The sequence below is a fragment of the Pseudonaja textilis genome, chromosome Z (assembly GCF_049901715.1).
Source record: "Pseudonaja textilis isolate UNSWEBS1 chromosome Z, rPseTex1.2, whole genome shotgun sequence".
In the NCBI taxonomy this organism is placed as follows: Eukaryota; Metazoa; Chordata; class Lepidosauria; order Squamata; family Elapidae; genus Pseudonaja; species Pseudonaja textilis.
The window spans coordinates 84159914-84175652 of NC_142008.1; the positions used below are offsets into that span (position 1 = coordinate 84159914).

The 15739-nt window shown below is 36.8% G+C and overlaps 1 protein-coding gene across 1 annotated transcript in view; it reads left to right on the top strand.

The window, feature by feature from the left end:
* REEP1 (receptor accessory protein 1) overlaps nt 1-15739 on the top strand; it is a 53326-nt gene that overhangs the window by 30461 nt on the left and 7126 nt on the right. The window contains 2 exon segments of the mRNA XM_026717346.2: nt 6531-6714; nt 15295-15330. Coding sequence (XP_026573131.2) covers nt 6531-6714; nt 15295-15330 — 220 coding nt within the window.

The following is a 15739-nucleotide window of genomic DNA, read 5'->3' on the forward strand; positions in this document are numbered from 1 at the left end:
AACAGTTAAGTAACAGTTAAGTAATCCTCAATTTAGGACTAGTTGCTTAATGATTAAAGATACAACAGACTCAAAAAGGTGGTTTAGGTCCATCCTCAAAATTATAACTGCTACATCACTACCACATTGTATTTCAGGTGCTTGGTAAGTGCCTCACATTTATGATGAGATGTAGCATTTAAGAATTACAGAATTGTGTTTTGTGGCTTCCTTGCCATTTTCTGTCAAGAAACACCCATTGGATTAGCTGGATTTGGCCACACGATTTGCTTAATGATTGATATAAAAACAGCTAAAAACTGAGCCTAATCATATGCTGTTTCAACTTATGATTAAATTCAGAACTCAGTTGTGGTCATAAATCAAGTACTATCTGTAGGGCAAAATAAGTCATTCGTAAGACTTTTCACCAAAGCTCAGTGCTTACATTCTTAATAAACACTATTGGTCCATAGGTATATATTGTTATTTGTATAATTTTAAAGACATCATTCAAAGGGCTGTGGTTGTGGTTTACTTAACTGAAACTCTATTTGCATCCAGTATCATTCACCTGGGATCAGTCAAATAAATAAGAAAATAAATTTCTCCTTTAATTAGCAAGCAAACTGCTTTGTTACTCCATGAACTATATATATATATATATATTTATCTTGTCCTTACCATTAGCTATTGATTTTTTAAAAAAAATCATGAAACAATGGATGGCTATTCAACGTAACAATTATTTAATTAGGGTTTTTCTATATTTGCTTGACACCAAATGGTCATTTAGATTTGTGTACCCATTAGACAAGGGCTGAAAAGCTAGTCGAAAAGGGAAATTAACTGGGTGGATTGGTATGGAAGCTACATGCTGTCATAAAAAAAAACATTACATAAAGAGAAGAAATGAGGAGTTACGGATGTTAGGAGCAGCACTGGAGGGGAGTTTCCTGTCAGGTAGGCTAAAGAAAAAATATGACCACCTGGGAGCAGCATTTGTAATAACTGAGGTGGTATTTCAATGCATCAGGAAGGCTGGAATCCCTATCCAATTGGTCTGAATAATTTAGCCTACCTCAGGTACTAGATGGGCAATGAGAATATGTCATCAAGACTTACCTTTCAACTAATAAAAAAATATGTGCAATTGTTCTTCGCACCAGCCAATTACCTTCTGAAGTTATTCCAAGTACAACCCCAAAAATAGCTTTTTTGGTCAGATTTAGTAAAGAAAGAAATGTGCAAGTGTGAACTGAGAACTGCCAGGGTGAGTTTTAGCAGCTGAAAGCAGCTCTTAGTTGTAGTATTGTCTTACAAGCTCTAGACTTTGAAAAGCTGTTCATGTTAATCATAGAACTTTAGAGAGGGGCATTGAAGCATTGTTAACACAAGTGGGTAGAGATCAAACTCTTCTTCCAATGGTATTCCTAAGAAACTGTTGATGAGAAAATCCCTCAGAGAAAGTGGACTCTGCTGTGGTATGCATCTATGAGAAATTACATTGTTGTCTGTAGAAATGTCGATTTGACAAAACTGACTGAATAGCTCTGAGAAGCCTACTACAGAAGTATGGTTTTAAGATAGAATGACAGATATTTTGTTCAGATAATTATCTCAAGGGATCAGTGATTATAGGGCAATGGGAGAAGTGAATCTAAAAAAAAGGGATATTGTCAACAGAAATATTTTGGACTACAGCAGCATAGAAATTACAATTGATGAATAAATATTTCACACTGACATATCCATATATGCTAAACTAATCGCATGTTCTACATTCCGGTATTCCCTGACTTATAACTGGTTGCTTAGCAACTATTTATTTATTTTGTCAAACAATTATTAGATAACAGGCATGAGTATAAACATGGTTATAAATACATGAAATGGATACGAATAAGAAAAAAAGAATAGGACAGGGACAGTAGGCACGTTTTGGTGCGCTTATGCACTCCCCCTACACACCTCTTAGGAAAGGGGTGAGGTCAATAGTAGACAGTTTAATGTTGAAGATTTTGGGGTCGGGGGAAGAAACCACAGAGTCAGGTAGAGTATTCCAGGCATTGACCACTCTGTTGCTGAAGTCGTATTTCCTGCAATCAAGCTTGATGGGGTTTATCCTTAGATTGTATCTATTTTGTGCTCTTGTATTATTTTGGTTGAAGCTGAAGGTAGGTAGGACATTGATAGGTAGGACATTGCAATATATAATTTTATGTACTATACTTAGATCGAACTGAAGGCAGCGTATTTCTAGGTTGTCTAGGTTGTCTAGGTCTAAAACTTCAAGTCTGGTGGCATAAGGTATTCTGCTACAAGTAGAGGAGTGAAGGACTCTTCTCATAAAATATTTCTGGACTTTCCCAATTGTATTAATATCAGATATGTAATGCGGGTTCCAGACTGATGAGCTGTATTCAAGTATTGGTCTAGCAAATGTTTTATATGCTCTAGTTAGTAGAGTGATATTACCGGAGAAAAAGCTACACAGGATTAGGTTAACAACTCTTAGTACCTTTTTGGCTATGTAGTTACAGTGGGCTCTAGCATTTAGATCATTTGAGATGAGTATTCCAAAGTCCTTGAAAGAGTTTGGATCATCAACAAGGTCTATTCAGCTTGTATTTTATTTTCTGATTTTTTTTGCCAATATGTAAGACAGAACATTTATTTGTTGAGATTTGAAGTTGCCATTTGTTTGACCATTCTGATACATAGTCGAGGTCTTTTTGAAGGGTAGCAGCATTGTCAGTGGTGTTGAATAGCTTTACATCATCAACGAAAAGAACACAATTGCTCTTAATATAATCACAGAGGTCATTAATATAGAGTATGAAGAGAGTTGGTCCTAGAACACTGCCTTGGAGGACACCACTGTTGACAAGTACAGGATTTGATAGGATTTGATTGATTGATTGATTGGATTTGAAGTTATCAAGGATTCCCCCCACCCCCAAGAAACTTATGATCTGGTTCTGAAGTTCCAATGCCTTCCAATCACTTGACCACATGTTGAATGCTCAACAGCTGGCTGCCTTGATGGCTGTTTGCAGTGTCTTCCAGTTTTCAGCAAAAATGCCATATAGTGAACAATGGTTGCTTTATGACCACAGTGGTTACTTTATGACAGCAGCAATGTCTTAACAACCACTGCAAAAAAAAAGTCATAAAATCAAATTAGTCATATTGGTGACGCGCTTTATAATCGTAATGACGTACAACTATAATGGGAAAGTTACATTATAGTCATAAGTCGAAGGACACACTGTATGTTGTGTTAAGGATCAGTTCTTAGCGTGGGCGTCCTAGCAGATAGAGCGGTATTTAGCTAATCATACAATCTTTTAAAAGAGATGCATGGATGAATGAGTCTGTCAGCTCCATTGATGGCAACCACATTTGTTTCGATCAACATTACAGACAATGAATCTAGACTGTAAAATAGATAGTAGCATGCTTTGGCCTACCTGCAAAATCAGATTACTTAAATTCCTCTCTTTCTCTAGAGCAAAATAGTTTGTTGTTTTGAAAACTAAAGCAGAGATTGGGAATGGAGGCTAAGAAGTGCTCTATAGCATCATTTTGAGGGAAGGAGTTGAAATAGTTTATGTCCAGTATGTGAGGGGTTTGTAAACATTTTCACAGCCCTCTTTTTGACTCATGCAGTATACAGTCCTCAATGGAAGGCAGGTTGATAGTAATTGTTTTTTCTGCAGTCCTAATTATCCTCTGAAGTCTGTGTCTGGTTGCAGAACCAAACCAGACAGTTACAGAGGTGCAGATGATAGACTCAATAATTCCCCTGTAGAACTGTATCAGAAGCTCCTTAGGCAGTTTGACCTTTCTGAGTTGGTGCAGAAAGAACATTCTTTGTTTTGCTTTTTTGATGACATTTTTGATGTTAGGTGTCCATTTTAGGTCATATGATATAATAGAACCTATAAATTTGAAGGTCTCTACTGTTGATACTGTGTTGTCTACTATTGTAAGAGGTGGTAGTATGGGAGGGTTTCTTCTAAAATCTACCACCATTTCTACGGTTTTGAGTGTGTTCAGTTCCAGATTGTTCCGGTTACACCACGAGGCAAGTTGTATAACCTCCTGTCTGCATGCGGATTCATCGTCTCGAATGACACCAATCACTGTTGTGTCATCTGTAAACTTCAGTATTTTAACAGATGGATCGTTTGAGATGCAGTCATTGGTATATAGGGAGAAGAGAAGTGGAGAAAGCACACAGCTTTGGGGAGGGGGGGCTCCTGTGCTAATTGTACAGGTATCAGATGTGATTCTGCCTAGCTTCACCTGCTGCTTCCTATCTGTTTGGAAGGTTATGATATTTTTATATATTTTATTTTATATATTTTAATTTTCTTTCTCTAATTTTACATTATTGGTCATTTCTTACCATCTCCTACCCTGTCTTATCATTAAACCCATGAATCCCAAGTTCATTTTTTTTTCTATTTTCAGCAAAAAAAATCTGTAGAATTTTCTTTTATAGATGCTATTTTATTATAGGTTGTTTTCAAATTCTGCCAATGCTTTGAATAGCTCTGTATTTTTAACTCCTTTGCTAAAAAGGAATTTTTGCATGTTTCTCTCTCCCCCTCCCACTTTTAAATAAAATTTAATTCAAGAATTCTTGGGAGACTGTCTTCCTCCGTATCAAGAAGAAAGAGAAGGAGAAGCAGATTTCCCTAAACCTATGCCTCAGCGCTATGGGATCAGAAGATGGGACTATGGAATTTATTTTAATTTTCATCTTTTTTCATGCTATTAAATTGCTTGAAACTAATATAGGGAGAACTTTCAGTCTCTCTCACATTATAACAGTATATGAGAAAGACCTTAGGAGATAAGGAGAAGAGTCACAGCTAGGACAGCTTAGTCCACAGAAAGAATGGAGGCATAGCAAACATCTCAGAAGGAGCTCTAGTTTCTGGGGGCTCTAAAGGAAGAGGAGAACTCCACTTTTGTATTCAGTTAATATAACCTTACAATACAACAGTCCTTCTTGGTGTGCTTCCTGCTTGGACTACCTTGCAAAGATGATATCAGTTTTGCAATCTGAAAATACATTTGTATTATACTGACTTTTCTAAAGTATGAGTTGAAAAAGAAATTAACTAAATGGAGTCAATATGATTTCTTATTTAAGAAGAATGATGATTTAGATTTATTTATATTTAGGGAAGGCTCACTGAAATGAATTCAAAATTAATAATGATTAATTTAAATCCAGTTGATTTCATAATGTTCCTATTTTAAAAAATATATAATTAACATTGAATTTTAATGAAAACTGGTGTCTAAAACAGCATAAATTATCTAGAATCATTTATATATAAAAGAACCATTGTTTCTACATCTCCATGCTATGGCAAGAGATGTTAAATTATTGCTGAAAGACATACCTGTAATACATATTTACAGATCATGACCACTAGAGAAAAATAGTGGTCTTTATATGGAAATAAAACCATGTATTTATGACACAACTAGACTTGAGAAATGCCAGCTGTAGATAATATGTTCCTGTAGTTAAAATCTACAACTAGATCAAAAAAAAATTATGGGGGAAGAATAATAGTAGTAACCAAGTGAGTGGATGCTTGAAGGAAAGCAAATACTGGGAACCTCAAGAGTAAAACTGAATTTAAGATAAACACTTTTAAATCAGTTCAAGGAGGAATAACAATATTAAATATTTAACGCTTCAATCTTATGTAGAAAAATATTTCTTAAAATTTACAGAGGCATAATTAAGAATATTGGTTTGGAAATGGACATTCTAGTGTGCATTAAGACAAACTGAAACAAAGATTAACCCACTATATTAAATACAGCCATAATTCTACATCCATTTAAGTGTGAAAAAGCAATACTTCAGTAGTCGAGCATGCTATTTCTACATCAGTCCCCAGTAATTTCAGAGGGGTTGAGAAAGTTTCCTGTTTGAAATCATCAATCAATGTGATGTATAAGGTTCTGAACAAAATGAATCCATGATCTAATGAGCTTTGTAAATTCTTCCTCAACTAGTTTATGGGTCATACTATATCAGAAGGGAGTAAAGATGCAGCCTGCTTATAAAGTCCTCGAGAATGCTAGCAAGGAAAGATGAATCCCAGAAATGCTATTATTGCTCAAAAAATAGAGTGCTGGTTGCTGCAGAACAGGGGAGTTGAAACATTGGGAGAGAATGCTTTTTCTCTGTCAAGAAAATCATTCTTCTGGGAGTATTTTTTTTCACATATATACCTTTCTCAAAATTTTACAATACAATTTGTCTCTCAAAAGGGATTTTAGAAATAATTTTATGCGAGCGTGAAGATTAATAAAATGTGCATACATACTAATATGCATTAAAACATGACAATTAAAAAAATAAACCATTTTATTGAAGGAGAGATGAAGTCTGTCCAATTTGTCACTCAGAGTAATGGATTTTCAATATGAGCTTTATTTTTTTAAATTGCATGAATACCTATTATTCTGAATCAATGTGTCACTGTTACTATGGTCACTGTTGATTTTCACAGGGTCAAGGAGCACTGTCAGAGAGGCTCCGGAGTTTTAGCATGCAAGACCTAACCACAATTAGAGGAGAGACCAGCAGCACTGCAATTCCACCTTCTCATGCCCCATCAGTTTCTGCACGAGCAAGTAGCAAGCAGAGTCAGCCGAAAACATCCAAAATTGCATCAGACAGTATTGGACATTCAGGTTAGTAGGAGTTGCCTGCAGACTTAAATGGTAACATTTCCTCCTATCATCAATTATTAAAAATGAACACAAGATGACAACAACAACAGTGAATTTTGTACCTCCCCAAAGCCCATATAGTTCCAATTTCAAATATACTTTAAAGGGATGTTTTTAGAATGATTTTCTAAAGCCTTCAGTTAGGCAAAATTGTGAGTCACAAGGCAGCAATTTTTGAACCAAGGTACCTTAAAAAGATTAACTTAACACAATGCTGGGGCCAATTGCTCCTGCAGAATTAAATTTGGGGAACCTGTGGCTACTTTAGAGCCACTGCTATGCTGCTGCTGCTGCTGCTTCAGCACCACGTAGCGTCTTTCGCATAATTCCAATCCACCCTTCCCAGATAATATGGTAATAACATTGAATTCTTCTTTCTTTGGAAAAAAATGGAGCAGAGATGTTACTTAAATTAAACACAACTGCATGAAAATGTCACATTATGTGTTAATGCTGCTGGAATTCAACTTTGCATGGACTAGCTTTCCTTACCCTTCAACCTATTGTTTGTTAAGGAAATAGTTGCAAAATATTTAACGTAGGAAATTTCTGCACTTTTTTCTCTCTTCCTTGTGTAAAAGACAAAATATACTTTATATATTTTATATAACTTGTCATGTATTGGATACTCCCGAGGCTGTCATTTTCTCTCTCAATTCAGTTCTCTTTTCTTTCTGAAAGTTCAGGCTAGAAGAGATCACTTCACAGGCTCTTAGCTGTAGACAGACTCAAGTAACTTATTATTTACTAAACAAAGCCAATTTGTATTTTCTTTCATAAAATTTCTAGACAAGAATATTTTTCCTATACACTATATAAAGGTAATTATGATCCAACAAAAGCTAATATGGGTTCAAATTTAAAGATGGAATGTAAAATGTAAAAAGCATAAATTAATGAACAGAAGAAAATAGAGTGTTATGTATGTTTTTTAATTGATTTATTAAGCAAATTTATAGTGCTGTCCTATTAAAGGACTTCTAGGTGGCAGACAGAGACAAAAACTAGCAATCAGATCTTCACAGTCTTCTAGAAGGGCAGCAAGTTAGGAGCTGTCTGTATTTAGGGTGCAGGCTGAGATTCCACAAGACAGGCACCATGAGAAAGAACAGATGCTACCTAAGTCCAGCGCTTGACACAGCTTCACCAATGGGACCTGAAGCAGGTCCATTTTGCCTACACAAGACTGACCACATGCCATATGGTTTTAAACAGAACAACTGACATTTGAATTGCAGCTGTAAGCAGAGATATTGTGTAAATACATCATGAAGCATCCATTACTACAAGTGCCACTGCATTCTAGACAAGCTGAAACTTCCAAATGCTCTTCAAGGACAACATCATGTAAAATGCATCTATCTACTTTATACACTAATGCAGTCAGGAGGTGACTAAGACCTGAGTGACAATGAGCAGTGTCTCCTGATATAGGAATTAGTGCAATTGGAGCACATTATGTGTTTGGGCAAAAGCCTTTCTACTCTTTGCTACTATTTGCAGCAGCTCTGAGTCCAGAGGTATCCTATCCACTTTCCTATGTGTCTAGAATTGTCTTCCTCCACATTTACCAGCATAAGAGGGGAATGCTACCTGTGAACGTAGAATTCAGCCTCTTTTACCAATAAAGATCGATGATACAGGGTAAATTTTCACTGATGCTGGCAGTTGCAGATTTTGTTTTATTACTGGGAAGGAGCCAAAAAATTTTTTTTGATCCATTTTCTTGGAAGGCCTTTTGGAAGAAAAAAAAAGTTGAAAGCCATGACAAATCCTTCTGCAGTTCTAGCCTTCTTTTGTCTATATGCATCTGCTGCTTATTTGTACGTGCCCTTTACTAGTTCAAGTTGTTCTTGTTCTTTAGGCAGCTTGCCTCTTGTGCAGAAAATGTGAAACACTATGGATGGTGCTTTTGTGCCTGATGGTTGGCAAGACCTGAGAGTCTGAATCTGAAATTTGCTTGGAACAAAGTCATACCAGTAGAGGAGTGTGCTGCATTGTTATAAGAAAAAAATATAAGATCAGTTCAGTTGCCTTGTCGATATGAAATATTACATCTTAAATATTGTCATAGTTGATTAGCCTTTTCAGATTCTCTATTAGTGGCCGGATGAGACAAGGAAAAGAAATGAACTAGCACTGGTGATGTTATCTAGTTTGGATAGTGAAATGTCTGCAAGAAAATAATCAAGTTTGGAGAGCATCAAGGATCCTTCAATTTTAAAAAAATATTTAATAAGTACAAGAAGTCCTTCCAAAATTTGGAAGTGAACTGACTTCCTTTGCCTGAAATTACCTGATTGACCAAATCTTCCACCATGTAATTTCAAATGTGTGGTCCCAAAAGAGCCGAACTGGTTACTGAGACATTAGGAGACCTTTTTCAAGGCATAAGACTTTGGTAAATAAATCCGCTACTACCAATATGCTTATATATCTTTGCATTGGGGGAAGATTGGTGATAAAATCTAAGAGAAATAATCCCAGGGTCACTAGTTTCTGCGATAATTCAACTCATTTACCAGGAATTGATTTTACTGACAGACAGATATGACAAGAGGAAGCAGAATCCTTAACGTCTGCACCAAAACTCACTGAGATCTCTATGTTGGTTTTAAACATACTCCCCCACCCCCACACAATGTCCTGTTGTTATGGAAAGCTGTAATGCTACTCCCCCTAGGGGAAGAGGAATATATAGATATCCAATGTGCAACAGCTGCCCTCCTATTACTATGAAAGGCACACAATTGTTGGTTCCTGAAGGTCATTCATTGGGACCTTGGCATAAGCATCCAGTATTGCTATGCACTAATCCCAGTCCCTAATAAATCAACAATATTTCTTCCTGTTTCAAGTTGGCCTGATTTATTGTGTGACTAAAAGTTGTATGTCTGGGGCATTATTGGTGGGGTGGGTGACTGTGGCACATTATGTTCCAGCTTATTTGAAAGAGTGTTTAGAAATTTGTTTAGGGAGCCTGTAATGTAGAGGATGTAAAAATCAAAGTGGAGGAAAAAAATGTGCCTAATTTGCCAAGGTGTGACCAAATTCATGTAGGATCTGTGGAAATTTGTAGGGGCAACTCCTTCCAGCAAGTGTCTGCATTGCTGAAAGGGAATTTTTACCACCAGCAAGCCCTTATTAAAAAAATATCATGGTTATTTTCTGCTAATAGGAGCGCTTTGGTTAAAAAGTACAATGGCAATATATGTGTCACTCCTTTTTCCACTCAGAGCAGGATTGCTTCCAACACCAGATCTGTAGCATCTGCCTATACCACAGAGGGGCTGGAATGGCAGAGAAGGGTCTGAAAAGCAACCAGTATTTTTAATTCTTAAAATGCTATTTGTTCTGGAGTTAACCAAGAGAATGTTGATGCTTTCTTAACAACTGAAATAGCAATTCTATGTGATCAAGCAAAATTAGGAGTGAATTTTTGGTAGAAGTTAGCAAAGACCAAAAAATGTTGCACATTTTTCACACTACGGATGTTTCTATGTTTTTGCTGGATCCATCTGTATCCCTTTATTTAAAATTATGTATTCTGAATAGTCTTATTGAGGTAGATCAGATGCATAATTTTTTTTAACTTGGCAAATCTTTTTCTTATAGTTTTTGTAATATATTTCTGACATGATTGACATTGAAGAAAGGATCTTCAGAATAAACCAAGATGTTGCTTATATACAGTATATCACAATGTATTTTTCTAAATGATCTGAAAATATTTCATTCATGGTTAACTTGGTTGACAGGCATCACTGTATATTCAAACCTAACATATCTTGTATTGAGTGATGTACAAATAGTCATGTTCCTCTTTCATTCTGATTAGGCTGTAACACTTCTAAATTTTAGTTTTGTAAAAGATGAGCGCCTTTTGCACTTGGTCTATTATATCTAAAATACACTGGAATGGATAAAGGTCTTTATTTGTCACTTTTCTCAGGTCTTTATAGTCATGAGCAGAAGGCAGGAAGGGCTCTCTCCTTTTCCTCCAGTATAGCTGCTGCCTCTCCATGTTATGTCCTTGGTTAAAAAAAAAGTTGGTGACAATGCTGGTGAGATGGAAGGATGGACAAACTTTTTTTGATGTTGACATGCAAATATTCCTTGAAGATGGCTAACTTGCACATAGACATAGAGTATTTGTTTGTCTCTTTGCTGGGATTTGGGCTCCTGGCTTTAAATTAATAATGCAATTACATTCTCAAGGGCTGTTAGGATTTATAATATACCTGCCTTTTCTTCTCCAAGCACAGTGCAAAGTCTAAATATTTTTTTGAAAGTTCCAACTCTCCCTTGTTCTGCATTTGGTTGTTGGGAGGTAGGGAATAAGCTTGCACTGCATAAGCAATACTGCTGGCATTTAGGGAAGGGGAATGAGAGTTTCTCTTGTGCCCAACTTACATTTGAATCATAGTTGAAACCACTCTATTCCTAAGATAATGGGCACTTGCAAGGAAGCAAGTTCTGAACTCTCTGTCATCTTTGATTGTCAATTGCAAAGGAGGCATGTGCTGTAAATTCAGCTCTGTTCTTTTTTTCATCAGTGACTATCATTGGAATTTCTAGAGCCCAAGTAGAAAACTTTAGTTTCTGTATGGTTTTTCTATCTATGTAACCAGTAATGTCCCCAAATCTACAAGAGCAGAGAATTCCACCTTCTGCCCGGAATCTAGAGTAACAATGACAGGAGTAATTAGGTATGCTTGTCTATGGTTGGCTGTCTGAGCTTTCCTTGAGGTTGAGAGCTTTGTTTCAGAATTCCTCTGTGTGTGTGTGTGTGTGTGTGTGGTGTGTGTGGTGTGTGTGTGGTGTGTGTGTGTGTGTGTGTGTAGCGAAGTTTAGTGTGCAAATTGGGTCCTTTCTGATCTTTGGGTTGTTCTGATTTGCATGGTTTCTCTTCTGTTGGAATCCAGGGATATATTCAGAAGAGGCGGATAGGCAGGGGTGGGATTCTACCAGTTTGCACCTATTCGCTAGAACTGGTTGTTAACATTCTAAGCAGTTTGGAGAACCGTTGTTAGAAGAAATTACTGGCCTAATCATGTAAGGAAGGCAAGAAGGAAATATTCTGGTGTTGCTTACAGAAACTGCCTCTCCGTTAACTCTGATTACATTCTTGGCAGGACTAGACTTCCTGTCTCAGGAACATTTCTGGAGTTTTTTCCCCCTCCTTTGCTGGTACTTTGCTTCTGTAACCATTTAAAGTTACAATGGCACTGAAACAAGTGACTTATGACCATTTTTCACACTTACGACTGTTGTAGCATCTCCACAGCCATGAGAGGCCAGGCAAGGAGATGTGTGCCTCGATGAGAGTGATATTGAGTTGGCCGCGCCCAGCAATAACATGACCACCAAGCCATGTCCACACAGTCACAAGACCACCAAGCCACACCCACTACCTAAGCCACGCCCACAGAATCGGTTGTTAAAAACTTTGAATCCCACCTCTGGGGATAGGAGAAGATAGGTTGTAGGTTCCCCCCACCCTTTTCTATTGCTATTCTGTTTTAACTCTTCCAGTCAAGCATCTATTATTACAAAACATTATTACAGTTCTTTCAGGTTATTTGGGGTGCCTTGCCTCACCAACTCATCTCTCAGCTCTTCAGCAATCCTTTCATGAAGTGGTCAGTAGGTGTCAAGTCATTCTGCAATAACTCTCCAACAAGTAATTTAAAGTCTGAAATATAGACTTCTATTATATGTAAGTATAAAAAGCGGTAAGAGGGGTACATAACTAAGGCAGAATATCAGCAAATAGCCCGAGCTTGCAAAGATGAGGTGGGGAAAGCTAAGGCTCATAATGAATTAAAGCTTGCAACAAAAATCAGAAATACAAAAAAAGCTGCTTTCAACATGTAAAAAACCAAAAAAGTCAAGGAAACGATTGATTCAATAGTGAGAGAAAGTGGCAAGAAGGTGACAAGCAACAGGGAGAAAGCAGAACTACTTAACTCATTTTTTGCCTCTGTCTTTACACAAACAGAAAAAAACAGTCCAACCTATCAAGAACAGCACCATAAAAACAGATTAGGAACACAAGTTAAAATAGAAGAAAATGATAAGTGATCACCTGTCTGCCTTAGATGAGTTCAAATCATCAGGACCAGATGGATTACATCCTAAGGTTCTGAAGTAACTGGCAGTCATGATCTCAGAACCACTGAACTATATCTTTCAAAGATCCTGGAGCACCAGGGAAGTATCAGAGGACTGGAAAAGAGCTGATGTAGTTCCCATGTTCAAAATAGGAAAAAAATAGATCTAGAAAACTACAGACCTATCAGCTTGACCTCAATACCAGGAAACATTCTGGAAAAGATAATCAAGCAACGAATCAGCAAACACCTAGATGCAAACAACGTCATAACCAAAAACCAAGATGCATTTGTCAAAAACAGATCACGCCAGAAAAATCTTATTGCATTCTTTGACAAAGTGACAAAATTAGTGGAACAGAGGAATGCTATGGATATAATTTACGTGGACTTCAGTAAGGCATTTGATAAAGTAGACCACAACCTACTATTTGATACAAAAATGTGGGTTAGACAGCATCACCACAGATGGATTCGTAACTGGCTGACCAACTGCACTCAATTTATAGTACTCAATGGAACTGCATCTACATGGATGCAGTGGGGTACCCCAAGCTTCTGTTCTAGGCCCAGTATTCTTCAACATCTCCATCAATTATTTGGATGAGGGGATAAATGGGGAACTCATCAAATTTGCAGACAAGACCAAACTAGCAGGAACATCCAACATTCCAGAAGATAGGCCTAAGATACAGAAAGATCTTGACAGATTCAAATATTGGGCCTATCTATCAAAATTAAATTCAATGGTGAAAAAAGGTTCTATATTTAGGCAAGAAAAATGCACAGGTACAGTGTAGGTGGTATCTGGTTCAATAGTAATAACTGTGAGAGGGATCTCAGAGGCCTAGTGGACAACCACTTAAATATGAGCCAGCAGCTTCCCAAAAAGCCAACACAGTTCTAGGCTGCATTAAGGGATAGAATCAAGGTCACGTGAACTGTTAATACCACTTTATAATGTCTTGGTAAGGCCATATTTGGAATACTGGATCCAGTTTTGGTTGTCATGATGGAAAAAAAAGGTTGACATTCTAGAAAAAGTGCAGAGAAGAGCAACAAAGATGATTAGGAGACTGGAGGCTAAAACATATAAAGAATGTTTGGAGGAATTGGTATGTCTAGTTTAATGAAAAGAAGGACTACGGTGACATGATAGTAGTGTTCCAAAAACTCAGGGGTTGCCATAAAGAAGAGGGAGTCAAGCTATTCTCCAAACAACCTGAGGGCAGGACAAGAGCAATGGATAGAGACTAATCAAGGAGAAAAGCAACCTAGAATTAAGAAGAAATTTCATGACCGTTAGAAGAATTAATTAGTAGAACAACTTGTTTCCAGAAGTTGTGAATACTCCAAAACTGGAGTTTTTAAGAAGAGATTGGACAACCCTTTTTCTGAAATGGCATAGTGTTTCCTACCTAAGCAGGGGGGTGGACTAGAAGACCTCCAAGGACCCTTCAACTATTCTATTCTATTCTATTCTATTCATTTCTTTCTGTCTCCCCACTTCAGCTTTTGGATCTCTCAACTAGCAATGATGTGTTATATGGAATCCCCAAAGTGTCCTTTGAATTTGTGCATGAAATCCTAGTAGTTGTCCAGCACTAGAACATTCCTCATAATTAATGGTATTGCTCATTTGCCACTGCTTCCTTTAGTAAATTTACTTAGGTGCATTCAGTGGGAAAGTACACCATTCCACATGTGCTGTTGCAGCTGGAAGTAAATACTACCCCAGCTATCGAGTTAATTATATAATGACATTTTGAAAATCGCTGATGTTGCAACAATGCTGCTCATGGTGCTTGGTGGATGGTGAAATTTCTTGGGGATCAGAGGCCATTCCAAAAAATGTCTTTGAAAAATATTATGAGACTTACAAGATTGATATCAGCCTTACTAGGGAGACCTCATAGGAAATACAAAGTTACATTAACAGACTCCTGCAAGTCTAAAAGCACTTCTATCAATTTTACAGTCCCCAAAACTAGGGAACTCTTCTGAACTTCTTGCCCATCTACATTTTTGTTGCATGATAAATTGTCTGTTAACTAATGGTATCTCATTGCCCTTTCAAGGTCATTCCCACATATGTATTTAAAAACCAAGAGACAATAAAAAGTTTTTTTTAAAGGTGGTGGTGGAGAGACCAGAATATATCTCTGCAGTAGCCAATATCTGGATAAATAGGAATCAACATCACACAAACATCAAGCAGAAGACAATACCCTAATAAACAAAACTATAATCCCACCAAAATTAGCAGAGCAAATTACTGTATATAAATAGGGAGAAAAATCCATACTCGCTTGCATTGATGGTATAAGCATTGGAGAATGAAATGTCTGCAGGTAAACAAAGTTCAGAAAGCACCAAGTACTCCACAAATGAAAAAAAAATTTAAAAAAATATGTGGCTCTTTTTTCAGAATATACATGTTGTTCAGTTTGTCATATTGTGCAAGGTGAGTATGAATTATTTTTATGCAATCTGTATGTCTTTAATAAACATTAATTCTTGCAGCTTATATTTATATCTGAATCATAATATTTATAATATTGTATCCTAATATTAACAATTCAGTCTTAAATGGTTGCTGGTGTGGTTTAGATAGCTACCTGTGAGCTACACTACCAGTCTGCAATGCTGGTTGAGAAATGCTCTTTTTGCACACATGTTTTGACTAATAACATTAGGTATTTAGACATTTAAAATTGAAATGTAGGATTTGCTTTGATGTGATTCTCACTGAATTAAAAAGGGTAACTTTAGTTAATAAATGTAATCTCCAAAAGCATGTTTTTCAAAGAAATCCTAAATCAAGCTCACTTGCTAGGTTGTCTCTTGATACTAATAGTCCTTGAGTTATGATC